Genomic DNA, 27,636 nt, shown 5'->3' with positions numbered 1-27,636 from the left:
TGCACAGTATCAGAAGGGCCTGGTAGAAATGCATACCATGGTTCTGGAATAGTGACAGTCAACGAGGTACATGATCAATCCATGTCTATGAACAACTGAACTTCAACCGACAAAAGAAAGTTGGCAAAGGGACAGTTTTTGTGTCGAGCTGTTGAATTCGGATTATAGGTGTTGTTAAGACTTAGACTTGTTTAGTAAAAATGGTTATGTCCGCGTCGTTATTAGCCGGTAAAACCCTCCTCAAACAGGATGGCACTGTTGTTCGTGCTGATGAAGTGCTGCTTAAGAAGGATATCGTTGCGCTGTACGTCCTCTCGAAAACGATGCTTTTCTAAGCTCATGTTCACATGGGATAATCAGCGTCTGAATAGTATTCCAAACAACGACGAGTATTTAGAGAATACTCGTCGTCGTTTGGACTCACCTGACGGTTCTCCCAGGTATTTTGCTGCTCATTGGTGCCCCGATTGCACAGCCTTCACTCCAACTGTTAAGAAGTTCTATGAGGTGAGATGACCCTTGTGAATTTTCGACTTCTAGTGTACCCAGTATCGATCGGCATCCACATACTGGTGCAGCGTCCACTAGCTTTGTAATTACATTGCAATTTTGAACGATTTTACGCGCACAGTGAAGGAACGTACCGTTGGACTGTTCTACTCAGTCGCTATTGAGAGAATTGGAGAATTGCTTCCTTTGCTCTGTCCAGGATGTAAGAGCCAAGAATCCCGATAAGTTGGAAATCATATTCGTGTCTAGCGACAAGTCTGAGAACGAGCAGGTGAGCCGAGGATCAAGCTTGTTGTGGTTTGTATTATAGTCATTGCAGATTGCTTATCATCGGAATGACATGCCTGATTGGCTGAGGGTTCCTTTCAATGACAAACGTACTCGTGCTACGTTAAAGAAAGAATATGGTGAGTTGCATCAATCATCGCTCAGTGGATGATACTGTGAATGGTAGGAGTGTGCGCTAAGAAGGAGATGGAAGACATTGGAATTAGCGACTCTCAGCGAAAGGCTGGTATCCCGACGCTTGTGGTGAGGCTTCTGAATTACTCTTCCGGTCACATGCTACGTTATATCATTCGTAGGTCCTCAGTAAGAACCGTAGAACAGTGAAGGTGTTTGATGCTGGCGCTGATATCGAGAAGTACGGCGAAGCAGCTGTTGATCGTTGGTAAATGTTTACTTCTCAAAATCCTTGTGATGAACCTTTGTTCACCATAACGAGTGTTATTACTCGCAGTTCCACAATTTTGGTGTCGTGTTCGACGTAAAAAGAGTACTTCAGGGTTAGTAGAAAATGCGCAGTCATTAAGAGTTGCGTCGATCAAGCGTGAGCGAAAGAGAGTTTTCGGTGACGTTGAATCTGATGAAGCCATCAGAATAGCGAGATTCGTTCTCCTAGGAGACGTCTGTGTGTTTTCACTCTCCTCTCATCCGCTCCATCGTAATCGTCAAAAACCTACAGGGTAATGCACATGCGCTTCCTAGCTAGGGATAACTTGGCCGAGTTTGACAAGAAACAGACATTGAGCTCTTAAAAGTCCGCATGTGTTCCCTCCGTTCCCCCACAGACGATCTTTGAGGAACACGAGACTAACTAGAAACACAGGGTATGAGAGTATCTCACCACGGAGAACCAACATCACTACGCTGACGGGTTCACCAGCGTCATCGAAACCCTTGTGCTCACGTATGATATGCTCAATGCTTTTGAGATAAATCTTAAAGGGACGTAGCGGCGTCCCCCTACAGCTTACACCCAGGGTTAGAGTTGCATCTGTGGTGCATGAAACGGCTGAAGTTGAAACGGCTGAGTTGTTGGGGACGAAACGGCTGGCATGTGAGTTAGAGCAACAGGAAATAGTTATAACTTGTGTGCGGTACAGAGTCCATGGAGAGAAGGGAATACCACATAGTTAAATTACCTGCAAGTCTACATGCTCTGTATCACCTTCAAGTTCGCCGCTATTGTCATTTCACTGTCCTCCGTTGTTACGGCTGGGCTTAAGCGTCCTGGTCAAGACAAGAATGCATGTAAGTTGAACTTACCAGGCTAGTCTTTGGCTGGCTTTTTGAGGTGTCCTTACAGATCTATTTGGCTTTTTGTACTTCAGGGCGCCCAAGAGTTGAAGCCGAGTCAGAAAATGTGAACTACAGACACTACGCCAATGGGCGTGGACGGGTTAAAGACAATGGTAAACCTGAGTGCGATGGAAAATGGAAAGACGCAGAGATTTACGGTGCTCGTAAGAAGACTATCAAACAGTGAGTCATTTCAAGCTATTAAACATCTCAGTCGGTGCTTCGAATTTACAATTCCGCGCAGGTTTTGTATTCGTCTTCATGAGAAACATCAGGACGATGATGGTTACACAAAACTCTACAACCAATACGGTGAGTTGCTCCTGGTGAAGTGAAGCGCTTTTCATCCCATCCTCCTTCGCAGATTGTCTACTCGATCCTAATGATGTTGGCAACGATCACGGTCGGAAGAATAGAGATTGGCTGTAAGCTTTATATCATGTCCTGCGAGCTGTTCTCTTGTATATGACAATTACTTGCCATTGATAAGCATTGCACCCTTGGACCTGTGTCAGGTGTTATGAACAGGAGCCAAGCTTTGTCCTACTCCCCCCTCATGGACCGCCTGTCAATGAAAGCTGTGTCAAAGGCAACAGGGCGTGGCGTGCTGTATCATGTGAGTCGACCTTCGAGGCTTGCTATAGGATTCGCTCGCTTCAGGGTATCCTGATAATAGTCCTCCACCGTGGTGTCCCTATAACTGGTACGCGAAAAGACAAGTGTGCTGGTGTATGCCTGGTTTCTACCGTGAGTCCCCTTACGACACCAGCTTGAATAAGAGGTGAGGGAGACTTTCGATCATCGACTGAGTCTAAAGTTTCTACCCATTGCAACTGGTTTCTCTCAGAGGGTGTCCTGAGAAGGCCATCTTCATAGTTCCGCAGTTCGTCCGGAGACGGGAGTGGATCGAGTTCCAGGCCACTACTACCACGACTACCACTAAAACGTCCACCACAAGTACGTCCTCGTCTACGACGGTCGCCACTACTACGACCAAGGCTGCCAGCAGTAGCGTGATTATGTCCGCTAGTACCACTGCGGTTGCAGCTGTCCGAGAAACAACCCCGGCCATGCTAAGAACTACGGTGATTGCCAGGACTACGACCGTAGCTACCACTAAACTAGCAATTTCCTCTACGGTCTCTGCTAGCATCGCCACCTCGCCAAAGTGTATTTGTCCTTCGCAGAAGCCTTTGCTACCTGCTGTATTCTCGACTACATCGGCTATTCTCAGTACTCTTCCCTCTTCGTCAACTTCGCAGGCGACAACATCAAATTCAGTGGATAATGACGGTGTCAAGCGAGACAATACGTTCACTACTACACCGGTTGTTCCAGGTGAGTCTTACACCACTCTAGGTTTTAGTCTTCATAATGAGCACACTGTCAGCTGTAGTTTCATCAGATGTTGTGGATTGTGGCGATAACGGTTCTTGGTCCAGAGTCAATGGAAGCTGTGTTTGCAACGAAGGATGGGAAACAGCTCCCCTTCAGTAGGTTCAATTGTCCAGCGTTGACTATTGTCGCATGAAGAAGATCGTTGACTGAAGATGTTATCCCGTTGTTTCAGGCGACCTTGTAGTAAGAAAATTGGCGGCTTGGCTCTCTCTGCTTCCTCGGAAAGCTCGAGCGGGGGTGGAGGTGTGGTCTTGGTTGTCATCTTGATAGCCCTGATCATTTTGACCGTTGCTTATTTTACGTAGGATTATATTGATTAGTCTCATCTGAAGCGACTTCATCTTACGCTCTTTCAGGTGGAGGTATCTGCGAGTGGGTAATATCCGCATGTCTCCGTATTGTTGGAAGTGTCCAACCAGTTTGTCCTCTCACTCAAGATCTCGGAGTTTCGCTCCGGGTCGATTTTAAGTCGCTCAAGTGGATCAGCTGGTCCAGATTATATAATTGGCTATTGTCTACATCTCTCCGTAACGTCAGGAGTACCCTGTTCGGGCACTGATGTACTGGTTTTGAGTGATATACTATGCAATGGAGTACGTCTTTTCCGAAAGTATGAAGTAAACTTCATTACTAGAATATGGCATCAGCGGTTGAGTTTGTAGTTGCGGGGGAGGTCACTGAACATGAGACTCTTGGGAGAGACACTCAAGTCGAAACTACCTTCAGTGATTATTGATATTGAAATCATTGACGTGTATGTAATTCTCAACTGCGAATGAGACGGTCTCGGAATTGATAGGTCAGCAATGATACAACAGGGCTCGTGAAAGCATTCGTAAGCACCCGCTACCACGTCATTACGCGCGAGTTCATGGGATGACTTCATGGGATATGAATGTACGAGAATTCAGCTGAAGTGATACTCCTCATCAAAGCGGCATGAATGACATCTCGATCGAGTTACGCGTAGGCTCTCTCAGCCTGTAGAGTTGACTTATTCTGCTAGTGACGTAGGGAGCGGTGCGTGATCGAACGTGATAGGTTCACTGGGCATGTTGATCCGTGTCCGTCTTGACGGTTAAATGGAACTAATCAAGGCCCTTTAGAGCATCCATTCTAGCACAAGATGCGTCCCTGGGCTACCGCTTGTAGATAGAAGAACTGGGTGTGCGCTCATCAGCCTCAGTCGTTTCGCATAGATGGCAGGAAACCGTTGTCGAAACGGCCAGTAATGAAGGAGTTCCTGCTCAAACAATCCTCAATATCCAGCCTTCATGAGTTTCTCGAATGGGTTCACGTAGTTGACTTTATAGCAGTAATGATGTGCCGCAGTGTGGTATCCATCGTGGTCATCGTCTATATCCGCCCTGTGCTTGCAGGATTGAAACGGCCGGACCAAGATAAGAAAGCATGTAAGAGCTAATGGAGATGTTAATGGTTGTTGTAGTTATTATTCTCGTCATTTCAGGGGAACCGAAGCTCATTGCTGCCTCTAGCGGCATCAATTACGATTTTTTCGCGAATGGGAACGGTGTCGTGAGGATGGATGGTCGTTCTGAATGCTACGGGAAGTGGCAGGATGCAGAGATATATGGTGCCCGGAAAAAAGCGATAAAACAGTGAGTTCTTCATCCTGCAGTTTCTCTCATTATCATCGTTTATGTTCCAATGTAGGTTTTGTGTGAGAATCCACGAGAAGCATCAAGACGATGATGGTTACAAGTCACTTCCCAGAGAATACTGTGAGTTCTCGCTCAGTGACCTTTCAAATTGCTAGACGCCTCCTTGTTATTCGCCATCACTGTCCACATTATTCCACACAGATTGCGTATTTGACCCGAACGACAAGGGTAACGATCACGGGATGAGGAATCGTGATTGGCTGTAAGATGGAAAATCACCGATTCAACATGACGTTCCGGATCACTTCTGTTAACTGCGGATGCGGGGTGAATGATCACGCTGTCATCACGTTGCTCGCAGATGCTACAGAAGGAGGCGTTCGGTGTTGGCCTTACCTCCTTACGGTCCACCTCTCAACGCGAGCTGCCTATCGACCCATCCCCAGTTCAATGCTCTCTTCTGTACTACTAACGCTCTTCTGGCTCTTGGCAAACCACTGTAGCAACCCGTCTCAGGGTATCCCGATGAAAGTCCACCTGAGTGGTGTCCCTTCAACTGGTACGCTAAACGTCAAGCTTGTTGGTGTATGCCGGGATTCTACCGAGAATCACCCTACGATACGAGCTTAACCAAGAGGTGAGCTAAGGAGGATGAGTATGAATCATTCCAATGTTCGGTTTCACCTCCGATTCACCTCTGCATTGTTCCATCTTGATCTTTTATTCAGAGCTTGCCCCGATCGGTCTGTGCTGGTCTTACCGACATTCGTGAGCTGGATTCAGTGGCTCAACCTCCAAACCACGACCACCACTACAACTACTACTACAACAACTATTTCGTCGACGAACACTAGCGCAACTACTACGAGGGCTAAAACAACCTCGCTCACTGCCTTGCAAGCAACGCCGTCTCAAAGTTCGAACGTTTATGAGCCAACTTCCTCTACTCGGTGTATTTGTCCTCGGCAACCACTGACGACAGGATTCACCTCGGCAACGCAAGCAAAACCTTCAGCCCTTACCCCCACGACTTCATCACCCGCCGATGACATAATCGACAAGGAAGCAGGAAATCCTAAGACTGGTGAGCTGTCGCTATCAGGTGCATCTGATGGAGACTCATGGAATTACTCCGCGATGGAGTCAATGGGCTGCTTTCAGGATTTACCGATTGTGGTGAACACGGCACATGGTCTCCGGCCGAGGAATCTTGCATATGCAACGATGGATGGGAGACCTCGGGCTCCAAGTGAGTGGCAGTGCTCAACAGCGCGGACCAAACCTGGCCATCTGATTCTGACAGGCCTTGCAGCAACCGCATATTCGAGTCGCGAGACCGGGTTAGTTCCTAGGACCGTCGTAAGAGAGGCATCATGCGCTTGTTGCAGGGATCTGGAGTCTCGTCATCGGAAGAGTTCGCAGGCAGCGATGGGAGCAAGTTTGTAATCGTCGTGGCAACCATTGCTCTTCTAGCTGCAAGCTATTTTGCGTAAGTGACGTTCACGTATTGAGCTCTGCTCATTCTCCTGTTCAGATGGAAGCGTTGGGCGCCGTGCAGTTATTCGTGCCTCTGGCCTTCATCCAGGTTCACGAAGCTGTCGCGTGGCCGATACAACAGCTTTATGCCACGACGCTATTGACTTCCTCCTTTATCGGTGTACATATAATTCACTCAGCAAGCTAAGCATAATTAGTGTTCTCGAAGTAGTTTAGATGAGATTATAACACTCATGCCATTGACATACAGTCGACAGCAGTGTGTACGTGGAGTATGAAGTAAATTTCATCATCTCCTATGGACCACTCTTGTTGTGTGGGAAGTCGAGGGGATATTGAGAAAGGACAAAACTGACAAAATCATCGAAGTCGTTCTTGAACACATTGTGAGAATTCCGGGAATTTTCAGCCCAGGCAGAATTGGTCAGAGTTCCTCCATCCTTCCCAACGGCGTCTACAAGTCACCCTGGCAAGTTGGGAGCCTTCCTCACGTAGGAGATAGTTCGGGTCAGCATGAAAACCTCCATATATTCCAAGAGAGTTAGACCGTTCTGGTCTTACGACTAACCACGTGCAAGTCAGCTCGGCAACTAAAATACCAGCGGAAAATTTGGGGGGGGGGGGGGAGCCGAACCCTTAATTCTCGAGTTATTTGCTGCTTGGTCCACTGCCTCTGTGTGTTGCGAGGGCACCACATGACGTGATAAGAAACTGGTTGAGCTCCCGTCTAGCCTCCTATCGAGGCTCACCCCGAACCTTCAGGTGACCATAGCTGATATCAGTCGCAGTATCCTAGTTGGTACATCTTCCACATCCATGTTTCCTCTAGTAGAGTGACCCGGAGAACAAGATGGCCAATCGAATAACTCTACGCGATGGGTCACCTTGATAGGTGCCATGAGTCGTACTAGCTACAGCTAAGGTTCGCCTACCGAGCGGAGGATTCAAACTTCTTTCATCAAGATTGCCACTCGGAATGATTCATGCGCATTCAAGTACTTCACTCTGCGTTCGATGAACCCTCCCTCCAACTAGGGAAACACAAGTCAGCTATAGTTGGATAAGACTGGGCCATATCATGCCGCATGCTGCAGATCGTCGACACTTGAGGAAGAGTGTGCGCCCTCAATATTGTCGCTGATGACTCACTTGTGGCTGCCGAGTCCTTTTCCACTATGTGAAAGGTAACGGAGCTGGTAAGTTGAGAGTAACCGTTTTTAATTCGAGCTTGACTTTGACCGTTCCGATAGAGCTGCCTGACATCACAAAGGACACCCACGTAAAAGACCATCGTACTACTTCAAAAAGGGGATGATGACGCTCGAGTTGAACACGAGGCAGTGCGGTATGCAAATTCAAGAGCTGTTCTTCAACCAGCCTCCCCAGACAGGCGTGTACAGCTGCTATAGGCCCTGGTCACACAGCGAGTGTAGCTAACAGCTAATTTTTTTTCAGAGACGGACCACTCAACGTAAATATCGTCGAGTCGGCCTTGAATGCCTCCCTGCAGCCAACATCCAAGTCGCGGCATCGCTCCGCCTGAAACAACAGCTGCCACCATACGAAGCCCGATTCCAATGCTACCAAGCATCGTCGAGATCTTTCTGGTGAGCTTTGAGTTAGCTCGACATGGATGTCCACCTGATGATACCATCGCTGCCAGTACCGTGTCCATACCACTACTGAGACATCCGATAGCACATTGAGTCTACTCTCAGGGATCATGCTAGGCCACATGGATGATCTGCAGCATGCCATAGGTAGACTCAGCAACCTTTCGGGTGCTCAATTCACCGTATGTGGCGGTCTTGTTGAGTTGCCGTTATGACCTCCCTCACACCCAGCAGCACCTGCATGGTCGAGCCAGTGACCTCCACCAACCGCTCGATCCCACTGGCATCTCGCGGTGATATCTGAACCAGGCGAGGAACTATGGTAATCAGAAGTAGGTGGTGGATATGACCGATATCCTCGACTGTGATCTCAGACACATCTCCTTGTGGGAGGCTCCACGTGGCCCCAGGATGCATGGGACGGAAGTGTCGGGGATCTACCGAGAAGGACACTCCAGCAACAGCAGCAGCAATCGCCAAAGCCGACTAGTAATCTTATGAGGAAGTAGCCATAGGGAGGCTCTCTGCGTTGGACAACTTCATGTTGTGATGGAGGTGAACGGACCACATCCATCCGCCCACCGAACTCGACTGGTATTCTACTCAGTTCAGTGACGGGATGGCAGCCTTCTGCAGCGAAACACTTCCTGCATATCTACCGAGAAAGCACCAGACGAGTCAATACCCAAGTTAGAGCTACCTCCTCGACTGCTACTAGAACATACTGCAGCCCTCCAGATAGTGTCACAACTCTAGCGCCATCATATGCTGCGGTGCTCATCTAGCAGCCCATGTTCATAATTCTATTCACATTGTGCAAGACTAGGGTACAATACCTCCGACATTCTCAATCTTGTGTGGGTCCTCACAGCTAAGTCCCTAATCGTCCTACCTCCTCGACCAAGTATAGAACCAACAGTACCCTGATGGATGAGTACCTAGCTTCACAATTGCACCCACTAGCAACAGCAGCATCAGTAGCTATTGACATACCCTTGCATAAGCTATAGGCGACTCAGATGGTACTCCTTTCGACCCCCTTGGTAAGGATTGTTCTGAAGGACCCTCTGACGAGTAACTGCGCATGGTGAGGGTACAACTGCTTTCCCCGTCGAGGATTTAGGAGCAACACAACTCTTAAGCTGATGGCTATGATGTAGTACTAGAGTGAATATATTCAAAGTATAATCAGCTTGGACAGATACTCAACGGCACGACGTGTATCAGCAAAGGAGGCTCAATAGTACACAGTAGTGATACGGAAAGTCTTCCTTCACTACCGAGTCAGTGAGGCTTTAAGATCCTACTGAGGACCAGGGAACATATAAAAGCCATGGGCCGTAGTAAAAGTATTAGAAGGGACGTCCAAAGCCATATCTAATCATCCAACAAACAGCATAGTGTACAGCAAGCACATGCACCTGAGGTGGAGGAAGAGGCTAATGACTACAGCGTGTAGTACTACTGCTTACCCAATAGGAATGCACAGCAGGTATCATCAGAGTTCTTTCCGTGATTAGGTGAGCTAGTGGTATAGATGACTTGCTGAGGAGGAGCATTGTACGGCTGTGCATATGGTGGAGGCTGCGAGCCAGTATTATAACCACCATAAGAAGTGTTGCCATCAGCATACGGTATGTTACTGGGAGGAGGGCTGTATCTGAGGTATATCATACCTGTTGGAGCCCTGTTGCCATCACCTTACGTAGGAGCCGCTCCTGTAGCCCCTGGGGTCTGGACCTGAGATACATGACTGCAATATCGGATAGTACAGCGAAGTTTGGCAACAGCGGTCCAGCCCGCCCAGCAGCTAAGTCCGAGTAAAGGCGGCTCTAGAGAGCTGCCGCGTGAACGACTCGGCCCAGGGTTGTTGAAGTACGCAAAGAGTGGTACAAACACGAGGCGTTTGCCTCACCTGGAATGTCTGGCCAGAATACACACCTTGTGGGACTTGAACCTGCAGGGGAGTCCCTGTACCAGGATCAACAATCTGAATAGTGCTCCCAGGTGAGGCTCCAGAGGGTACTTGGACTGTGATGACAGCCATGCGAAATACTGGGAAAACTATCAAGGCAGTGCACTCTATATAGAGAGCTGTTAGATCCTATAACATTGACTCAATGTCATTGAGAAAAACCTTTTCCTCGCAATCCATCTGATCCTGCTCGTAACTAGGGGGTATTGCACTGGAACGATTCACCACAGTTTCATAGTAATTATTATCCCCATGCTAGCAGCCTATCATCAACATAATACAACCAACTTCTTATTCACTATAGAGATCATTATTATCAATCTTACTAATAGCAGCAGCAGCAGCAGAACAGACTCCCTGAGGAGGGGGAAGAGCGTTATTAACGTTAGTGCAGCTCAAAAACTTCATCATCCAGATGGGGTACTGGTATAAGAGTTCGCCGATTTGCAATCAGGTAGGGAGGTTGCCGTAGCTTGCCAATGACCAGTCCATTCTGGAGACTGTCTGTCACTACCGCCATCAGTGTTGTCATCATCATAATCGGCCCATTTACCAAAAAAATGCCATCTTCGGTCAACGTTACTGTCTACATACCACCAGTTGCCTCCTTCCTCAAACCATTTATACTCCATAGCCCTGTTCTCATCATAGGTGTCACTTCTAGGACTATCTGGAGTGGCACTCTCGGTGTCACTTCCCTTAGGCAAGGAACGCAGGAGGACCTTGTTGGTCATGACCTCGCCAGGCCTGTGGGGTTGTCGACAGAAGGGACACATCATTCTCCCCACACCTCGTGACCGAGCAAGTTCCTCTATGCAGAGGGCACACAGGTTGTGACCGCAAACGGACAGTAACTATGGACAACAGTGTGATTATGAATTAGATATAGGTGTCTATTAGCCCACCATAGGAGAGTGATCAGCTCTATCAAAGGGAGCCGAGCAATACTCGCATATGAGGTCACTGTCGTGGAAGGATTCAGCCATTTAACGACGAAGATAACCTCAATCGATACCATCTCTTAGACAAGTTTATCATGAATCTTTCGCATACTGATAACTACTTCAAGCACAGACGCTCCCTCGAAGTTGCTGCTCCTAATCCATCTAGTAGTAGTCGTTGTTATGCAATGTAACGAACGACGACGCTACAATGGATGGAACCCACTATTCATATTCAGACTTCCAATAGGATCGACATTCTTACGGAGTGCCACTTTGGCTGGTATACCCCGATGGTACAGCAACTATTCTGAGACTTCAAGTCTGCTATCGAACATCAAGTGACAGTTGAACTTGCGTGGCACTACGGCCTGCGTCACGCCAAGATTATCTTTCTCTCTCGCGACACGACGAAATCGCTAAAAAATGGCCGTCCTGGGAATCGAACTCGCGTTACTCCGCGTACAAAGGATTCACTAACGACATACTGCTACAATATAATAATACTCCGTCGATAGTGAATTATAACAGGAACAATCACGGTACGAAAAGTTCTATTGCATAGTGTATTCTGAGGCACATAGCCGATCCACTGGGACTCGCCATTAGGCAGCGCGGCAGTGTTGACGATAGAGAACAGTTAAGCTGGTATGAAAGTGAGCTTCAGTCAGTGAGGTTCGATGTTCGAACGATACGTCAACACTAATGTGAGAATAGGCTCAAGGAATAGTATTCGAAAATTATGTGCGTGAGAAACCATCTGTATAAAATCGTGTTCACCGTCAGTCTTGTTATCATTGAATACCATCTCTCACTGAATACTATTACCATTTATTGAGGAGTAGCCGAGAGTGTAGGGGTTTGATACGACTCGCTGCCGATAGCACGACCAAAGGCGCTTCTACATCACTAGGGAACCCAACGCGCCTTATTAATGGAAATTGCGAGGGACCCATCAAGACGAGAGTATTTCTTGCATCGTTAACTCTCCTCCCTCTTGCTGTTGTCGATACACGGATGACACACAGGTTCGGCGAGGAACAGTCTCAGGCTCCTTCGAAATAGCATATAAAGCACAAGGCAACACATCGTATGTGAAGTGCTGAATCGGGGAGATCCACGGATCCATGTAATTGAAGCTACCCAATCTCGATTGGTTGTTGACCTGATGGCAGAGCCTCGTCAGGATCATCATCATCACTCATCGTAAACACTCACCTGAATAACGCCCGAATCTAACATAGCATCAGCATTCACTTCGATCTCTGCGGAGGAGCAGTCGGGGTTCAAACTCGTCATTTTGAGTAGTTCGTAGGGATCATGGAACAGACTTGTACGTACCTACACAGATGGTCACAAGCGCAGACACTAAGTCGGAAGCAATAGCAGTTAAGAGCTGCGATGGTAGTAAAGTGAGCAGGAGTATTACAGCTTCCCAGCTGCTTACTGGTTCCAGCTCCCAAAGTCTGCAGTCATCCTCAGGATCAACATACAAGGACTGTCTGAAGAACCCCCGGCCAGCATCAGACTCCGATACCGGTACAAGGTAGTGACCTCTCGGACACTGAGCGCGGCATGGATTAAGTGACGTCATCGAGGGGGCGTCTTACCTCATTAAAAACATTCCTAGCCTTATGTTGTTGTAAAGATGCAAGACCATACTCCGAAGGGTACACACGATTCATCTCCAACTCGTACCTCTTGTCTTCACGACAAGTAGGTTTAGTCCCATCAAGACGGCACACCTGTCGTGCTTGATCTACTGCATTCTTCACACCCTCAGCATTGAGAGGTCGTGAGCTGACATAAAATGCTGCTATTCCATAGAAAAGGATGCTCAATATCGGCACAAGGGCAAAGGTGAGCCAAAATCGTAAACGGCAGTATGAGTGCAATTTGCAGCTGGAGCTGCTAGTAGTCGTTCTTGATGGGCCTGGGTTTTTAGTGGGCATGAAATTATGAGATTGGACAAACTTCTAGAAAATACAAACTGAGCTCACACAAGATAGCAGACGAGTGAGGATACCTTCCCTACAAAACACTAATGCTGGTTCATTGACGTTTCTCGAGATTGCTGTATGATTGGCAAATACTTTCCCCGCGACCTCTTGCTAGAACCCGATGGGGGAGCGGGCGAGTAGTAGATTATTCATCACCCAGACGAAGAGCTGAGCCTTGGAACTATTGCTCGACTGGTATCAGGCACACCTCTCGAAATGGGTCCCGAGGAGCGCCGATAACCCGATACCAAACTTGCCGATTCTTCTGTATTAAAGCCTGGTGAAGTAACACGTCGTTAATCTTATCCTCCAGTGCCCTAGCATCAGCAACAGAGCCTTTATGTGAGAGATGATCCTTCAATTCAACACCGGCAGCATGCCAGCACCTGCTACCTGGTAAGCCCAGGGTGAACATACCTTGTCCTGAAGCACAGCCTGAAAAATGTAGCAGAGTTGATAACATAACTCGAGCACTCGAACCTCCTGCCAAGTTATATGAAAGTGAGGGCCTGCGTAATGGTGACGCGGGGTCTACAGCGGTCCGAGCCAGCGCTTTCCTTGTTGCTACTTCCTGCAACGTCTCAATGAATAACGTCAATAATCCTCTACAAACTATATGGCTCACGTGAACTCTGCGAATAAGGATGCAGTTATTGCATGGAAGCAAACAACTCACCTTGAACGTGCAGGCTTAGTCGTCACCCATAGGTTTACTCTCAGGCACTGCGTGGAACTGCGCTGAGCCTACCGTGGTCTAACCCAGCCGATTCCCCATTCAATGTATATTCACACGATGCGTGTATGAACATTACCATCACAATGAGATTTGTATTTTTGGCGGAGCGACGTAGCGGCCACGCTGAATCGATAGGAAAGTGCATTTTAGAGTAAAGGTTTGAGAATCTGCTCAATTATGGGAGACACCAATCCTTCCGACGATGAGGCTACTTGTTTCGTTATAGAAAGTATAAGCACATCGCATGATACCATTGATGATGAGTCTCGGGTGGCCCAATTAGTCTTGGAGTTGCTTCAGCCTGGTTATCCTTGGGGGTTCGTAGCTGACGAGGATGACATGCTTACCAAAGGCTGGAGAAATATGATTCTGGGCATGCACTAGTGTCGGGAATAACTCTTCACCGCCGCCGAGCGCGGCCCCGTCCTGGTCTCCTCAGAAGAGTATTGATTATGGACATACATATACCGCTTATCTCTACATGCGTGTGATAGAAACACTGCTTGGCGATGAGTGGGGGATTCTCGAAGATCCAGGATCTTTCGGACTACATATATTCTATTCTAGCATATGATCATTGCTCTACGCTTTTCGAACTGGTCCAACATCCAACCCAAGCGGTCATGGCACGAACAAGGGGAGGTAGTAGCTCCCCTTGTCCGTTCCGTGATGGCTTGGTGAGCATCGTAGTACGATGCTTATAGCGAGGCAGTAATAAAGGTGTTGATCTTGTAGGGTGGTCCTCCTATATTCCACCCCAACTCAATCACTCCGTTAGCTGCATACTGTTCGTGAACTGTGAATGGCTCTCCTATAGGCACGGTCTGTGAGCATCTTGCTAAGCATTCTCCGGGAGCATTGATGCGGAGTCCACAAGTACATCATACTCCAAACAGTTCATGAACAGTTCTTCATGTCCATCTTGAGTGGTCCCTTTAAGACTAGTTGAGGCTTTGCTGCTGTGGACTTCTTATTAGCATCTTCCTCTCATAGTTAAATGCCCACCGATCATCATCACCCAGTAGGACAGCGCTACTCCCCTCTCACTGCTGCGTCGTCTGACACTGAGGTCTCTACTGCTACTCCACTAGCAGGAAAGAGAGTTGCCGTCATTGGATCGGGGCTGGCAGGTAGTAGTTACCGTTAGTGCACCACGTATTGGACATTATCGCTGAGGTCGGGGATTACCACCTTCCGTGATACTGTCAGTGCTATCGTGCCGCCTTTGGGGTTCACTTCGTCGATCATTCGGATTGGAAGGGTTCATATCGATATTAGGTCTCACTACTGCCTGGGCCCTCTGCAGTGGTGTCGGTAGCACCATAGAGGAGGTTACCGTATATGAGCGTGCTGACAAACTAGGACTATATAGTCAGTCGTTGGAGTAGTAGTAGTACAGCAGTCTTCATTATCAACATTGCGCTCAGGTACTCTCCTACACTGACAATAGATGTACCCTACAGAGCGACCAGCGGGGCGTACTACCCTACGCTCACTAGGCTCTGCTATGTACTGGGCATTAGTTTCGTGAAGTCAGATTGGTCAATATCGTGCACTAAAGTCGAAGGCTCTCAACGAAGACCCTTTTTTGAATTCCGTAACTGGATCCTATCTCTCGGTAGTATCCAATCTTGAACTGCCACAACGCCTTCTTGTACTCAGGTTCGCTTTTTTCAATCAAATTGAAGGTACCGATAGTCTCTTCTCTCAAGAGCCTACTGTTCACAATATCCACTATTTTCAATATCATCCATTTTACTATCACTATCCCCTCATCCAATGCTACTACGCATTTACGGGATATAACAATAGCCGATTGGATGGCATCCCGAGCCTACTCCGATGAGTTCATCTTCTGTGTTTTCCTTCCGTGGCTGGCTATTTTCTGCAGCCTCAGCGTGCAGAGTGCTGCCCTTTGCCCTGCAGATGTTGCAGTGGAGTTCTTGAGGGCCCACTGGGGTGATGCCAGGGATTTCTGGAGGAAATGGGGTGACTTGGGCGATGATAACTGCATAAGACGATTTGCTGGCAATGGGATTAGAACTCTTGCGGAAAAGCTGGTAGAGGATTCTAAGATTACGGTCAAGTTAGCGACCGAAGTGGACAACCTGGAAGCTCTATTGAGTGTTTATGATTATGTGGTGGTGGCCACAGAAGCGCCCACTGCCGCTAGGCTACTTGAGAGTATCGATGCTGAGAGGGCCGCTCTGTTGAAGCGGTTGAAGCACGAGCGTAGTGTGGTCTGGATGCACAGAGACCTCCGCATGCTCCCCGAGGTGACCAACACTTCATGGCGTTCTGGACTTAATCTCTTCATCGATTCCTCTGCTGCTGCCAATTGGAAACCGTTAGTCACTACCAAGCCGATCAACGCATGTAGTACCCGGGCGAACGTGGGGAATGGGCAGCAGCAGTAGGAACCACCACTTCCTTAGATGTATCAGTGTATCTACCCTCATGCGACGCTGAACTGAAGAGTGAGACAGAAAGCAACGGGAAGGATGTGGTAATAGTAGTAGTGCTGCAGTGTGAGTAGTAGATGGTGGCAGTGATACCTGGTTTCAAGGTAATCCAGACGTGGGCACCACTTGGATTGGTGTCACCAGAGCCTAAAGAGCTCCTTCGCAAGGCGTCCTACTTCACTCGTCCTGTTCTTACAACAGACTACTTCAACATAGTATCTACCTTGGTTAAGTCCAACGGGCGACATAGAACATATCTAGCTGGCAGCTATAGTTATGCTGGCAATAGGAAGATACCTCTCTTGGAGAATGCTATGCTATCGGTATGATTCTTGCGAGTTCTCTGAAGCCTATGAAACGCTAGTTTTTAGGATCGCTTTTTCCGGTGCCGTTTCCGTCGTGTTGAAATGCATTCGCTCAGAATTAAGAACATAGGTTTCTTAAATTTGAGTATGTTATAAATAGTCACCCCATCGTGCATTCTCAACGTAGTGTGCCTAGAGACTGCTTTCTTACAGGGCATATCAGCGGCGGCCAAGATCTTGGGCGTTACCGAGGACAAGCTTCTACATAGCACACTTGGCTTGTGATAGCTCACTGATGCTGTTCACATGCTGAAAGTACAGCTAGGAGGTTTTTTTTGAGTCCTCACATGATCAGTGTTTCGCAGTAGGCACCTCTGGTGGTATTGGGTTTTCTCTATATGCTGCTTAATACGTGGGAATGCTCATGGCTGGCTATTCTGGGTAGTCAGTGAACACGTACATTCGTGAGAGAGGCAGGCGTTAGGTTTCTGTGATTTCTTCGAGTATAGAGCTTAGCAGTGACCATAGTGCAATCAAGTTTGCCACGAAATTTGGAGGGTTTTCCTTATCGTAGCACAGGGGTACAAGTTTATCATACAACGATCCCACATTGGAGAGTTCACACGAGGTAGAACGGGAAGTGCATCGATCTCGATACAATAATCATCGCACAGTGTCTTGGAGAGCTCCTGTAATTGTGGAAGTGGGTTATACCGGGAATAGATGGTCACTCTAAGCAGTTGCCTCGCCCTGATCCCTCGTGAGTTGATATGCATCGATGCTAGTCCAACTAAGCCGTATCATCGCGTTGGACTTTGATTACTGCGTGTTGAGGTCATGCATGAACAACCTGCTGACTCGAACTCGACCGTCAGCATTGTTTGTGTCTAATCAATAGAACTATGATCTAATAAAAATTAACTGAACTCTCTGACTGGTACCGTCTCCTGCCAGAATTGTCGATAGAAATCAAAGAACTCCCCAGAGGTGCTCACTTTGTACCTTATCGTCGCAATACAACATGAAGATGAAGTGTGTGAACTTACGGTGTGGGGTTAACGGGCCTAAGATGATCCTGTCTAAAGGACCGCCTGACCTTATCGAACTGTTCCCTGGCACTATGGATGTCCGGACGGTCCCCTCCTGCTGTCTTAGGGGATAATGACAGGTGACTGGCTTTACCTACAGCATCGAAATGGTGCGGGTGATAGAAGTCTATCAATACCATGATCCCAAATACAAACGAGCATATTCTTAACTCGTTCAGGTCTCACATAGCATCTGTGAGGAGTGAATGATGATCGTGATAGCAAGTGTCGAATATACTACCTCTTTTGCTCGTCGAACAAGTGGCGACAGAATACCCTCTCATGGGGCTTCGGCTCCGGCTCATCAACCCCTTGCATCAAGTCTAGTATAGGGATACCATCCATACCGTAACTACCACAACAAAAGGTCATAACACAGTGTTGCATTCGATAATAGTAGTACAGACGGAATAGCGCCTTCCGCGATGGGATTCCCTGTTTGGCTATGTCTTGAGATAACTTCATCTTAGGCTGATCATTCAACTCAACTAGTTTGTATCTACCAAGAATGAGCTCAAGTGAAGTAGCAGACATACAGACCCACACCATCCCCAGTGCTGGTTGAGCTTGGCAAGTCACCAGATTGGTGCCTGCTATTACACGTCCAATGGATAAGCAGTAGAATTCTCTCACCAATGCCGAATGAATCGATACAATGCTTCTGTTCCTTGAGGGATATCATCACATCCTCGTTAATATCATTGGATACTACTATAGTAGCTACAAGAAAACCACAATTGATAGCAATGAATTGACATACCAACACTCACTGGTTTTTATGAAGGAGAATCCCTCAGATTCGAAAGCATCACCAGCACGAAGGAAGAGCTCTCGAGTCTTGATACTGAGATACCTGAGATGAATGCAGAATAGAGCAGGACTGAGGGCTTAGGAGAGGAGGAGGAGGAGGACCTACGCCAAATCGCCACTGTCTAGACGTATCCCTATGGCCTTGGAAGAGGCGATCCTCCATAGACCAAGGGCAACACTGATGAAGTTGGGGATGCCAGAAGATAAAGTCTCGAAGGTATCAACTAGTGCAAGGAAGGCCGATGGGAAGGCCTGGGCGTAGCGTATAAACGCCACTAGTTCGCCATCATTACACATCTCGACCTGTGCGAAGGGTTCAAGAACATGAACGACATAAGCTAGTACCCTCAAATCTAAGGCAATGCAGAGGTCTATCCTGGCTCGTACGCAGGCCTGCTCAAATTCTTTGCTTCTTACACGAGCAGAAAGAGGATCATCTAATAAGGATAGTCAAGACTTATACCTCGGGTTGGGGTTATAATTACTCGTGTCTGGTGGCCTGCAGGGATGATCAAGATCCTCAAGTCCATGGAAGCTAGTCACGAAGGCATGAGCATGTGTACCACCCAGGGGTATGTCGAATGCATGACCAGCTTTAACGTTGGATGTGGCTGATGCATGGTAGGACTAGGATAGATAAGGGGTGTACTACTACCATCAAAGCCTCCAATGTAGGCGTAGCGACTGGCCGAGAGAGCTCCATCTGGACCCTGGGCTCGACGACAACCGAACTCCATGAGCCTAGCCGAGTCGCCAGCAGCTATACGTAACCTCGCTGCCTGTGTGGCTATCTATAGTAAGGAGAGTTCATTAGAGGGAAGGGGAGGCCGATACTACTCACAAGACAGGGGAAGTTGAGGAGAGTGAGTATGCCTGTCTCCAGCAGCTGGCATACAATGAGTGGGCCAGCAACACGTAGGACCGGCTCCCGCGGGAATACAAACTAAAGGTGTGGTATGTAGGAGCAAGACGGCATACACGCCTTACGTCGCCTTCTCTGACAGCATGTATGGTAACGTCCTTAGCATCTAGTGTGAGGAGGTATTGGAAGAACTCATCGGATGCAGTAGGAAGTTGGGTCTGCCCGATGTAGATACTAACAGAGGGTAGCAATAGTAGTACTCACCTTCAAATACTCTATATTCATTGGAGTGAAACAGAACGTATTGACAAACCTCACAACCTCGTCTATACCTACCAAAGGGGTGTAGCCATACTAGTACTAGTGCAGTCGTTATATGTCCCTACCAGCACAGACTACGAACTCGCCGTTGAAGGGGCACTTGCGGAAGTAGACGTCAAAGACTGCATGGTCTTCGGTCTTAGCTGCTTGCCTAAATAGCAGTAGTAGCTCATCACCTTGTGGTACATCGCTACTACCAATAAGCATATGCCATAGTAATTTGATATAGGTCTGTTAATGTGGACTCTATAACGTCCGAATGGGGTGTGCCCATATTTGGATCACACCTCTTGCCCCCATGACGGACCCATGCCAACCCAGGCGAGCCTGGCTTATAGTAATGAGGATAACTCTTTCGACGATGCTGCTACTACTACCTAATTCGTCCTCATCTTCTTGATATCCTCTAGCAATGCACGAGCTACTGCGTAGTTTAGATAGATCCTTCTGATTACTCAAGTCCACACTATGGTGGTGCTGATGATGACCACTAGCAGGAGTAATAGGAGTAGGAAGCATTGATGTAGGGAATACCACCGCAGCCTCCTAACACGAGCATATCCTCCTATTCCTGGTGACCCACTTCAACTCTGGAACAGGATGCCTGTTGCCACAGATCATCTTCGACATGAATCTTGCGCTATACCATCATAATTGTGTCACTGCGCCACGAAAAATCGCGCTCGCCCATAGCTGTTTTGGACTTCACGACTGACGTATGGGCCTTCTTGACTAATCCGTTAAGATTAGTGAATTTGAAAGTTAGAATCCCAATCTCACAAACGTAAGAAGCCTCTGAGCCTGTTGCACTATTCTGTCGAGTGATGATAAATTCTTCATCGATTCACGGTTGCTGAATCTTAGTGATGATAGACAAGTTGCGTCCTTACTGACGACGACGACGATCACAGTGCTTTACTACGGGCTTTCATCATGTATCGTGGACTAAGCGATGCATAATGAAGAGGTCCAATAGTAGTGATGAAGGCCCTTTCCAGGACCTACCAAAGGTAGTGTTTTTGGTAGGTAGTACACAACTAGGCTTACAGTGATAATGGTTGCTCCCGGTAGTACTGATATGCGTGTTTGCGATAGACGTCCTGTTGTGTGAGTAGTAAGTTGGTCAATACTTCCATCGATAGTAGCACCATGGATTTGATGAAGCAGCAGTATCTTAGATTAGACCTGTCTTGCATAAGGTCGACCATACACTACACGAACCAAGCCTTAGTTTTTATTGGGTATTCGTAATGCGTCGTGGTGGCTTGGGCGCAGCTGGAGTAGCCCGTCGAAGGCAGGAGAATGTAGTACTACTATGTAGAGCATCATAGATAACTAACCTCATGATCATCAGAGAAAGATGGAGAGTATCGGTGAGTCTTTAGAAACAGTTAGGCTAGAGACAGTTAAGGGACAATGTGATACATTCAAGGCAAGGCTGCAGGTAGCGACCATCGCTCTAGAGAAGCACCAGCAGCAGCGCGTTACCGTTGTCGTGTTAGGAATTCGCCACGAAATATCGGTCCAAGATAGAGAAGGATCCCATCTTCCGTTCACAGTTCCTGGGTATGTGCCAATCAGTGGGTGTAGACCCTCTGCAGTGTAAGGAAGGTCTATCGGTATCATTATCCATCGACACTGGTGTTAGCCACGAAGTCAGTGTTTGGATCAATGCTCGGGCTCGGGCGCTTCTATGCCGAACTAGGTGTGCAGGTAGAGATGCACATCGCCGCTATGCACTCCGAAGGTGTGACACTGGTAGATACTAACCCTCTGTCTGACAACGCGTGAGGATAATGGTGGGCTATTGGACATGGATGACTGTTTAGCAATGCTCAGGAAGGTTCGTGCTGCTAAGTCCGATACCATCTCCAGGTGATAATAGTAGTAAAAGGTTCATGAACTAGTGATGTTCCTGTTAGGGAAGATGTGACTAAGGCGATATCAGAACTGTCAGTACTAGGTGCCGGAGGTGTGAGCATAGTATGGGGAGAGAGAGGGAAGTAGTAGGAAGCATTACCGTCATGCTTACTCTCATATGTGTCATCATCATCATGTAGGACCTTCATCAGCTCCGTCCCAGATGCCTTCAATGCTGATCAGACTGCAGCTATCAGCTTGATAGTCTCCCGAGGAGGGCACGTATCCGTCAGCGAGTAATGCTACCTTGCGATATCGGATGCATATCATATTACAGGTTAGCGAGGCAGCTAGACTGGACACCTGAGCGTACTAACATTGCATCATCATCATTATTGCGAGAAGGATTGGTATGGCTAGACATAGACCCTACCACTCAGGAAAGATACTTGTATACTCTCCATGTATGATTTGCGCAACCATTGCACCTTTCGAGTTCCCTCACTTTTGGTTCACAGTTTCCTCGGCCTCCTCGTTGTGTGATAAATTAGGGAATATCGAGAGCATTGGTGCATATCTCCATACCATCCCTTCGACTCATCGTCGAACTATTTCTTACCACATCGGGATCGTCAATGAATGGCACATCAGAAAGCCTTCTCCCCATCGCCGAAAGGGAGGAGGAAGTGAAGCTGAGAACATGTATCTACAACCTGGCAATCATAGCAGCACCGCAGGTAGGCATCAATTCACATATAGCGGACAACTGCATGTTGTCAGGTAGTATCAATGGTATTGAATTACCTACCACAGACCATCAACGTTTTATTCATCAGTAGATTGGGCGACGCTGACATGTTAGCAGCAGTTGGTCTTGCTAACCTAGTGAGCCTTCTCGTAGTATATCGCTATAGCATGCACGATATCATGCAGGTCTTCAACATAGGGGGAGTGTCCTGTGGGTATGGCATAAACCAGGCAATAGAAACTCTAGTATCGCAGAGTGAGTAAACCTTCTTGCTCCTGCAGATGTTATTCATACTCCAGGTCGTGGGAACAGTGGGCATCGGTTGGCTTCGATACACATGGCCAAAGGGATGTGTATAGGCCTGCTCTTATCAGTATATCAATACCTCTATGATAATGCCACCTCTGCTATCAGACAATCCTATTCATCGTCCTACAATTCACTGAGATCGTCCTCAAATTCCTTGGCCAGGATCCTGTGGTGGCTAGACATGCTATGGATTATGTCAGTGCTCCCCTCACTAGCCCTTCTAGAACTCATTATCAGGTTAATAGTGCGAGTATAGGTATATGGCCGGCTATACAATACGACTGCATTATGAGGTTTTTATTATGTTATCATCATCCTCATATATGTACTTGGATATATGCTATAACAGCAGCACTCCATGTACGCTATAAAGCATCGTATTGATGGTATGTCTGTTGAAGGTACTCTGGTGTTACCTATTGGTTACACCATCATCAGGTCTGGCTGGTGCAGGTGTAGCAATGACTCTCACATTCACGGGATGTTGGCTACTCGGCATACTGTGAGTAGTAGTAGTAAAGTGTCAATATGATGATATTATCATAATGTGTGTAGATATATTATATTTGCTATGTGGAATCCCTCTATCACAGCTATACCTCGAGATGCTCTACCAACATTCACTCGGAGTATGTTCTATGGATGGTGGGAATACCTCAAGATTGGTATACCTTCTATGATTACCTTATGCTCCGAATGGTGGGCATATGAGATAGCTACACTGGTACCTAGTCCCACTACTGCTACCGTCATTCACTTACTTGGCAGATAGTCGGCCTCCTCCAGGACTCAGCTCAGCTCGCTGCCCATGTATCTGTATGTAACGTGTCAGTGCTGGTAGTACAGTGTACCGAGGCGTCTTCGAATGCTGTGTTATTGTGCCTCTTTATAGATGTTCATGGTCAGCTATGGTCTACAGGCAGGCCTCAGTGCCAAGATTGGTGCAGCGGTGGGCTCTGGCAACTTGTATCTGGCGAGGATGTCAGCTTTTCAGTATGGTCGATGATGAATCGGTATTATCTCAGGTATTGCAAGTGTGCAACCCTTATGGGAGGATGTATGCTTGTCGTTATTGAGCTCACCCTCATCACCTTCCGGAGCACCATCGCGAGTTTCTATGCGGCCCGCGAGCCAGAGGTGATAACCATCGTCGTCATCGATGGTAGCAATAAGTGTACGTCAGGTATCAGGATACCTCACAGTTCTGATCTTCCCCTATCTTGGCATACAAGAGGTTTTTGATTTTGCCCAGGCTTGCATGCAAGGAGTCTTCAAGGGCCTAGGTGAGTAGTAGCCATTACTATCACTCTCTATGATTCATGGATATCGTCGCCTATTATCAGGTATCCAGCGGTATGCGGCAGTAGTAAACCTCTGTTCGTATTATCTCTGCATGTTGCCATTGGGTTACCTCCTCTGTGTAGGAGGACTTCACTCCTCTTCTATTGGTAACCTCCCACAGATACATTTCGAGCTCGGTGTATATGGGATGTGGATGGCGTTCATTGTCAGCGTTGCTGGTGTAGCATCATCATATTCTATAATACTCAGAAGTAGGTTGAGGGTAATTCCACTGAGCTCCTCCTCATTATTTTTAGTAGTAGGTACTGACTGGTCGAAGCACATGGATGCGGCTCACGTTAGAATTAAGAGAGCTTTGTGATTGCTCCTTCTCCTTCTTGTTTGCCACCCAAACATGTTGGGATATGCTTCATTAGCTATTCCAACTCTATACGGCATACTGTATTTAAGGTGTGTACCGCTCGCTGCCATGATCCTACTGTGGAGTGGTTATAATGCTTGCCTGCTGCTGTTACCGTTTATCCCATAAGAAGCACTATGAATGTATGACTTATCTCCCACATGTTTCTTCTGCCTTTCTACGTCGCGTTCAAATCCTTATCAGCAACACAATGCCGTGTCCTGAGAAATTTGCGGAGCTTGGCTCAGTGGTTGATCCCAAAGACAAACGCAACAGCAGTATCAAGTGCATGTCCTTCACGACTCGCACTTATACCCTCACACGCGTCGCTCCGACGCCCAAGTGCACATAGCGTTCTCTCAAATACCCTAGATGATGAAGATCTGATCCTCTCCGCTGCTCCCGTATTGCTTTCCATTCTCACTCATGTTAATGATGTAAGGGCTTCCTTTGGGAGATTAATGGCGTCTTGTTCGTCACCAGGGCTTGGCAGGTTTGTAGCTCCTATATAAGCCATAATCCCTATATATGATACCATTAGTTTCTCTCATCTGCCACACTCATTATGAACTATGAATTACCACAGCCCCTATTGGTTCTCCCACCTAATCGCCTCAAATCCCAGGGATTGGCGACATGCATAAAGTCTCTAGCGAGTATCGGGGGACCTCAAGTAGCATACTAGCTGCTCTACCGAGGTATCACCTATCGTAGGTAGTTTCCATGGTGCTCAATTACATACCACAAACCATCAATGTATACTTCATAAGTAGAGTTGGTGATGCAGATATGGTAGCAGGAGTCGGCCTAGCTACTTTGGTAAGCCGCCAAGCTCAAACCTTACCTGAATGGTGAGAATCCCACATGACAGGTCTTCAACATTGGTGGTGTATCCTGTGGGTATGGCATGAACCAAGCTATTGAGACTTTAGTTTCGCAGAGTTGGTTCCTTTCCCTAAAACGCAATGTATTGAGAATATATATCAGGTCGAGGCCAGGGCCATCACAGATTAGCAGCAACCAGTATGGCTCGTGGCATGATGATTGCGGCTGCTTTATCGGTGGATTACCTTACCTCTTCTGAGTATGGATTGTTTCTATCCTCAGACGCTTTTATTTGGACTGCTACAATTCACTGAAGTCTTCCTAACTCTTTTTGGCCAAGATCCTATCATTGCCAACCACGCCATGAAATATGTAAGTACGCTACACTGTGATCAAGTTTCAGGTCCCGTGAAACTGCTTGTCGTTGTATGGTCATATCATTATCAGGTTAATAGTGCGAGTATAGGTATATGGCCTGCTATACAATACGACTGTATTATGAGGTTTTTATTATGTTATCATCATCCTCATATATGTACTTGGATATATGCTATAACAGCAGCACTCCATGTACGCTATAAAGCATCGTATTGATGGTATGTCTGTTGAAGGTACTCTGGTGTTACCTATTGGTTACACCATCATCAGGTCTGGCTGGTGCAGGTGTAGCAATGACTCTCACATTCACGGGATGTTGGCTACTCGGCATACTGTGAGTAGTAGTAGTAAAGTGTCGATATGATGATATTATCATCTTGGGTGTAGATATATTATATTTGCTATGTGGAATCCCTCTATCACAGCTATACCTCGAGATGCTCTACCAACATTCACTTGGAGTATGTTCTATGGATGGTGGGAATACCTCAAGATTGGTATACCTTCTATGATTACCTTATGCTCAGAATGGTGGGCATATGAGATTGCTACTCTGGTACCTAGTCTCTTAAGCCTCGGAGAAAATGTAGATGTATCCTTCAGATCGTCGGTCTATTGCGTGACTCCAATCAATTGGCAGCACATGTTTCGATCTGCAACCTCTTCGTTATTGTAAGCTGTCCCTCATCGAGCTCACACAACTTTATAACAGATGTTCATGTTGAGCTACGGCATCCAAACTGGCCTCAGCGCTAAGGTGGGGAGCGCGGTTGGGGCTGGTGATCTGCATCTGGCGAAACTGTATGCATGGGGGTGACATGAGAATAGTCGGTACTTACTCTTATCAGTTACTGCAAGTCAGGCATCGTGATTGGTGGATCGATGATCATCGTCGTTGTACTTCTCCTATGTACCTTCAGAGACTCAATAGTCCGGCTTTACGCCGAGAAGGAACCCGATGTGGGCTTCTCGAGCACCCCAACAGCTTACAGCTATTTCAACATCCATCAGGTAGCGGCCTATGAGTTATATCTAGTACGGCCGCTACTATGCATTATCCTACCCTTCGACTTCACTCAGAGCTGTCTGCAGGGAGTATTCAAAGGTTTAGGTGGGCTCTCAATAACGCCATCCTTTTCGGCAAGACTGCAAACTATAGGTATACAACGATATGCTGTCCCAGTGAACATTATCAGCTATTATATTATCATGTTACCTCTTGGATATCTACTATCGGTAAGACAGTCCCAAGGCAAAATCTCACATTCTCGATTTCCCGAAATTTCCTTCACTTCTGAGGTAACCACGTTTTACTTGTCCTCATAGGTTGAAGCAGGATATGGTGTCGATGGAATGTGGATGGGTTTTGCAGTTGGTGCCTCTATCATCGCTACTTCATACACGACGATACTTGCATGTACACTCTCCAAACGTTCTTTTAGTCCGCCCCATTAATCTCATTCATTGAATGCAGGTACGGACTGGTCCACACACGTTGCAGATGCTCAGCTTCGCATAATACATGGTTTTCGATAGTGAGGGCTGTCGAGCAATAGGGGGCATCATTTGATCCGAGATTGTTGTGGAGGCAGCATGATGCTCGAACGGAGCACGAGTTTCGGCAGAATTCAATTCTCAGAATTGGAAGTTACAGTCTTGAGTTGAATGACAGTTGTTCAGTGTTTACTGACGTGAAAAGTTGCGACTATCAGTTGGCTCCCCTGTCGAAAGATGTTAACATCATCCTGAAAAGCGTCCAAGGTCTCGTTCGAGAGTTGCTTAATGGAGTGCACTAATGGAATCCGCAGTCCGATCTCAATCCGTGATCACATAGTCGTGGGAATATATCTTATTGGCGCCGTGGAGGTCCGAGTGGCAATGTGTGGTTGAAGGAGGGGCAAAAATACGGTACTACCAAACTCGTTATGAGATGGAAAACGAAACGACAAGTACAATCCGGAGAATATTGATTATGAGGACTCATCATGCCACTTCGACGCGATCGGGTGCATCCGAGATATGCAGATTCTTTCAAAAGAGTTCTGTGCTGGTGTCACAGAATCTTGGCACCTTGGGATTTCACTACCACAATA

At 47.2% G+C, this 27,636-nt stretch overlaps 10 protein-coding genes across 11 annotated transcripts; 7 read left to right on the top strand and 3 right to left on the bottom strand.

Moving 5' to 3' along the window:
- Positions 1-206: 206 nt before the first annotated feature.
- On the top strand, positions 207-1,184 carry Pmar_PMAR000407 (thioredoxin, putative; the record flags this gene model as incomplete). Its single annotated transcript, XM_002776506.1, has 6 exons — positions 207-304; positions 441-507; positions 665-781; positions 830-917; positions 965-1,041; positions 1,095-1,184. 6 exons carry the CDS (start codon positions 207-209, stop codon positions 1,182-1,184), a joined length of 537 nt encoding a protein of 178 aa, XP_002776552.1.
- A 762-nt stretch (positions 1,185-1,946) lies between these two features.
- Positions 1,947-3,379, top strand: Pmar_PMAR000406 (hypothetical protein; the record flags this gene model as incomplete). The annotated part of the gene is made up of 8 exons (XM_002776505.1): positions 1,947-2,043; positions 2,124-2,274; positions 2,336-2,403; positions 2,456-2,516; positions 2,607-2,707; positions 2,752-2,872; positions 2,939-3,048; positions 3,279-3,379. 8 exons carry the CDS (start codon positions 1,947-1,949, stop codon positions 3,377-3,379), a joined length of 810 nt encoding a protein of 269 aa, XP_002776551.1.
- A 1,431-nt stretch (positions 3,380-4,810) lies between these two features.
- Pmar_PMAR000405 (hypothetical protein) lies at positions 4,811-5,377 on the top strand (the record flags this gene model as incomplete). The annotated part of the gene is made up of 4 exons (XM_002776504.1): positions 4,811-4,901; positions 4,958-5,108; positions 5,164-5,231; positions 5,313-5,377. 4 exons carry the CDS (start codon positions 4,811-4,813, stop codon positions 5,375-5,377), a joined length of 375 nt encoding a protein of 124 aa, XP_002776550.1.
- Positions 5,378-9,368: 3,991 nt separating this feature from the next.
- On the bottom strand, positions 9,369-10,275 carry Pmar_PMAR000404 (conserved hypothetical protein). Its single transcript, XM_002776503.1, has 4 exons — positions 10,137-10,275; positions 9,927-9,961; positions 9,694-9,881; positions 9,369-9,642 (listed from the first exon to the last, which is right to left on the bottom strand). Exons 1-4 carry the CDS (start codon positions 10,266-10,268, stop codon positions 9,599-9,601), a joined length of 399 nt encoding a protein of 132 aa, XP_002776549.1. The 5' UTR covers positions 10,269-10,275; the 3' UTR covers positions 9,369-9,598.
- A 1,797-nt stretch (positions 10,276-12,072) lies between these two features.
- Positions 12,073-13,129, bottom strand: Pmar_PMAR000403 (hypothetical protein). Of its 2 annotated transcripts, none has more exons than XM_002776502.1 (4): positions 12,748-13,129; positions 12,567-12,701; positions 12,356-12,478; positions 12,073-12,302 (listed from the first exon to the last, which is right to left on the bottom strand). In XM_002776502.1, exons 1-4 carry the CDS (start codon positions 13,087-13,089, stop codon positions 12,093-12,095), a joined length of 810 nt encoding a protein of 269 aa, XP_002776548.1. In that variant the 5' UTR covers positions 13,090-13,129; the 3' UTR covers positions 12,073-12,092. The 2 variants fall into 2 exon arrangements, with proteins under 2 accessions (XP_002776548.1, XP_002776547.1); XM_002776501.1 differs by having other exon boundaries at positions 12,585-12,701.
- A 2,564-nt stretch (positions 13,130-15,693) lies between these two features.
- Pmar_PMAR000402 (hypothetical protein) lies at positions 15,694-16,664 on the top strand (the record flags this gene model as incomplete). Its single annotated transcript, XM_002776500.1, has 3 exons — positions 15,694-16,249; positions 16,309-16,379; positions 16,440-16,664. The coding sequence occupies 3 exons, from the start codon at positions 15,694-15,696 to the stop codon at positions 16,662-16,664; spliced, it is 852 nt and encodes a 283-aa protein (XP_002776546.1).
- An 893-nt stretch (positions 16,665-17,557) lies between these two features.
- Pmar_PMAR000401 (nicotinate phosphoribosyltransferase, putative) lies at positions 17,558-20,240 on the bottom strand (the record flags this gene model as incomplete). Its single annotated transcript, XM_002776499.1, has 17 exons — positions 17,558-17,642; positions 17,687-17,752; positions 17,823-17,921; positions 17,970-18,080; positions 18,132-18,227; positions 18,273-18,318; positions 18,362-18,448; positions 18,499-18,581; positions 18,645-18,914; positions 19,002-19,149; positions 19,194-19,329; positions 19,380-19,481; positions 19,526-19,618; positions 19,665-19,732; positions 19,787-19,872; positions 19,919-20,048; positions 20,099-20,240. The coding sequence occupies 17 exons, from the start codon at positions 20,238-20,240 to the stop codon at positions 17,558-17,560; spliced, it is 1,848 nt and encodes a 615-aa protein (XP_002776545.1).
- A 731-nt stretch (positions 20,241-20,971) lies between these two features.
- On the top strand, positions 20,972-21,881 carry Pmar_PMAR000400 (vacuolar sorting protein SNF8, putative; the record flags this gene model as incomplete). Its single annotated transcript, XM_002776498.1, has 7 exons — positions 20,972-21,025; positions 21,076-21,165; positions 21,224-21,323; positions 21,370-21,434; positions 21,484-21,596; positions 21,644-21,724; positions 21,782-21,881. 7 exons carry the CDS (start codon positions 20,972-20,974, stop codon positions 21,879-21,881), a joined length of 603 nt encoding a protein of 200 aa, XP_002776544.1.
- Positions 21,882-22,216: 335 nt separating this feature from the next.
- Pmar_PMAR000399 (multidrug resistance pump, putative) lies at positions 22,217-24,301 on the top strand (the record flags this gene model as incomplete). The annotated part of the gene is made up of 14 exons (XM_002776497.1): positions 22,217-22,318; positions 22,362-22,466; positions 22,515-22,584; positions 22,629-22,702; positions 22,744-22,833; positions 22,988-23,076; positions 23,232-23,337; positions 23,407-23,475; positions 23,531-23,619; positions 23,664-23,775; positions 23,822-23,921; positions 23,982-24,058; positions 24,101-24,191; positions 24,243-24,301. 14 exons carry the CDS (start codon positions 22,217-22,219, stop codon positions 24,299-24,301), a joined length of 1,233 nt encoding a protein of 410 aa, XP_002776543.1.
- A 762-nt stretch (positions 24,302-25,063) lies between these two features.
- Positions 25,064-27,162, top strand: Pmar_PMAR000398 (transparent testa 12 protein, putative; the record flags this gene model as incomplete). The annotated part of the gene is made up of 14 exons (XM_002776496.1): positions 25,064-25,159; positions 25,212-25,281; positions 25,328-25,401; positions 25,448-25,537; positions 25,613-25,735; positions 25,777-25,877; positions 25,931-26,099; positions 26,147-26,215; positions 26,256-26,344; positions 26,392-26,503; positions 26,555-26,654; positions 26,703-26,779; positions 26,870-26,960; positions 27,018-27,162. The coding sequence occupies 14 exons, from the start codon at positions 25,064-25,066 to the stop codon at positions 27,077-27,079; spliced, it is 1,323 nt and encodes a 440-aa protein (XP_002776542.1). The 3' UTR covers positions 27,080-27,162.
- Between the last annotated feature and the right edge of the window lie 474 nt (positions 27,163-27,636).

The sequence above is a fragment of the Perkinsus marinus genome, assembly GCF_000006405.1.
Source record: "Perkinsus marinus ATCC 50983 genomic scaffold scf_1104296953336, whole genome shotgun sequence".
Lineage (NCBI taxonomy): Eukaryota > Perkinsozoa > Perkinsida > Perkinsidae > Perkinsus > Perkinsus marinus.
This window is presented reverse-complemented; position numbering and strand designations above follow the sequence as displayed.

What these genes read in the sequence shown, in the direction of transcription:
- Pmar_PMAR000404 (XM_002776503.1), bottom strand. Translation starts at nt 10,268, where the DNA reads ATGGCTGTCATCACAGTCCAAGTACCCTCTGGAGCCTCACCTGGGAGC. An exon ending in ATTCTGGCCAGACATTCCAG is followed by an intron (nt 9,962 to 10,136) that starts GTGAGGCAAACG and finishes CATGTATCTCAG; the next exon opens with GTCCAGACCCCAGGGGCTAC. An exon ending in CTGCTGTGCATTCCTATTGG is followed by an intron (nt 9,643 to 9,693) that starts GTAAGCAGTAGT and finishes CCTCCACCTCAG; the next exon opens with GTGCATGTGCTTGCTGTACA.
- Pmar_PMAR000403 (XM_002776502.1), bottom strand. Translation starts at nt 13,089, where the DNA reads ATGCCCACTAAAAACCCAGGCCCATCAAGAACGACTACTAGCAGCTCC. An exon ending in CTAGGAATGTTTTTAATGAG is followed by an intron (nt 12,702 to 12,747) that starts GTAAGACGCCCC and finishes TGCCGCGCTCAG; the next exon opens with TGTCCGAGAGGTCACTACCT. An exon ending in CAGTAAGCAGCTGGGAAGCT is followed by an intron (nt 12,479 to 12,566) that starts GTAATACTCCTG and finishes CCATCTGTGTAG; the next exon opens with GTACGTACAAGTCTGTTCCA.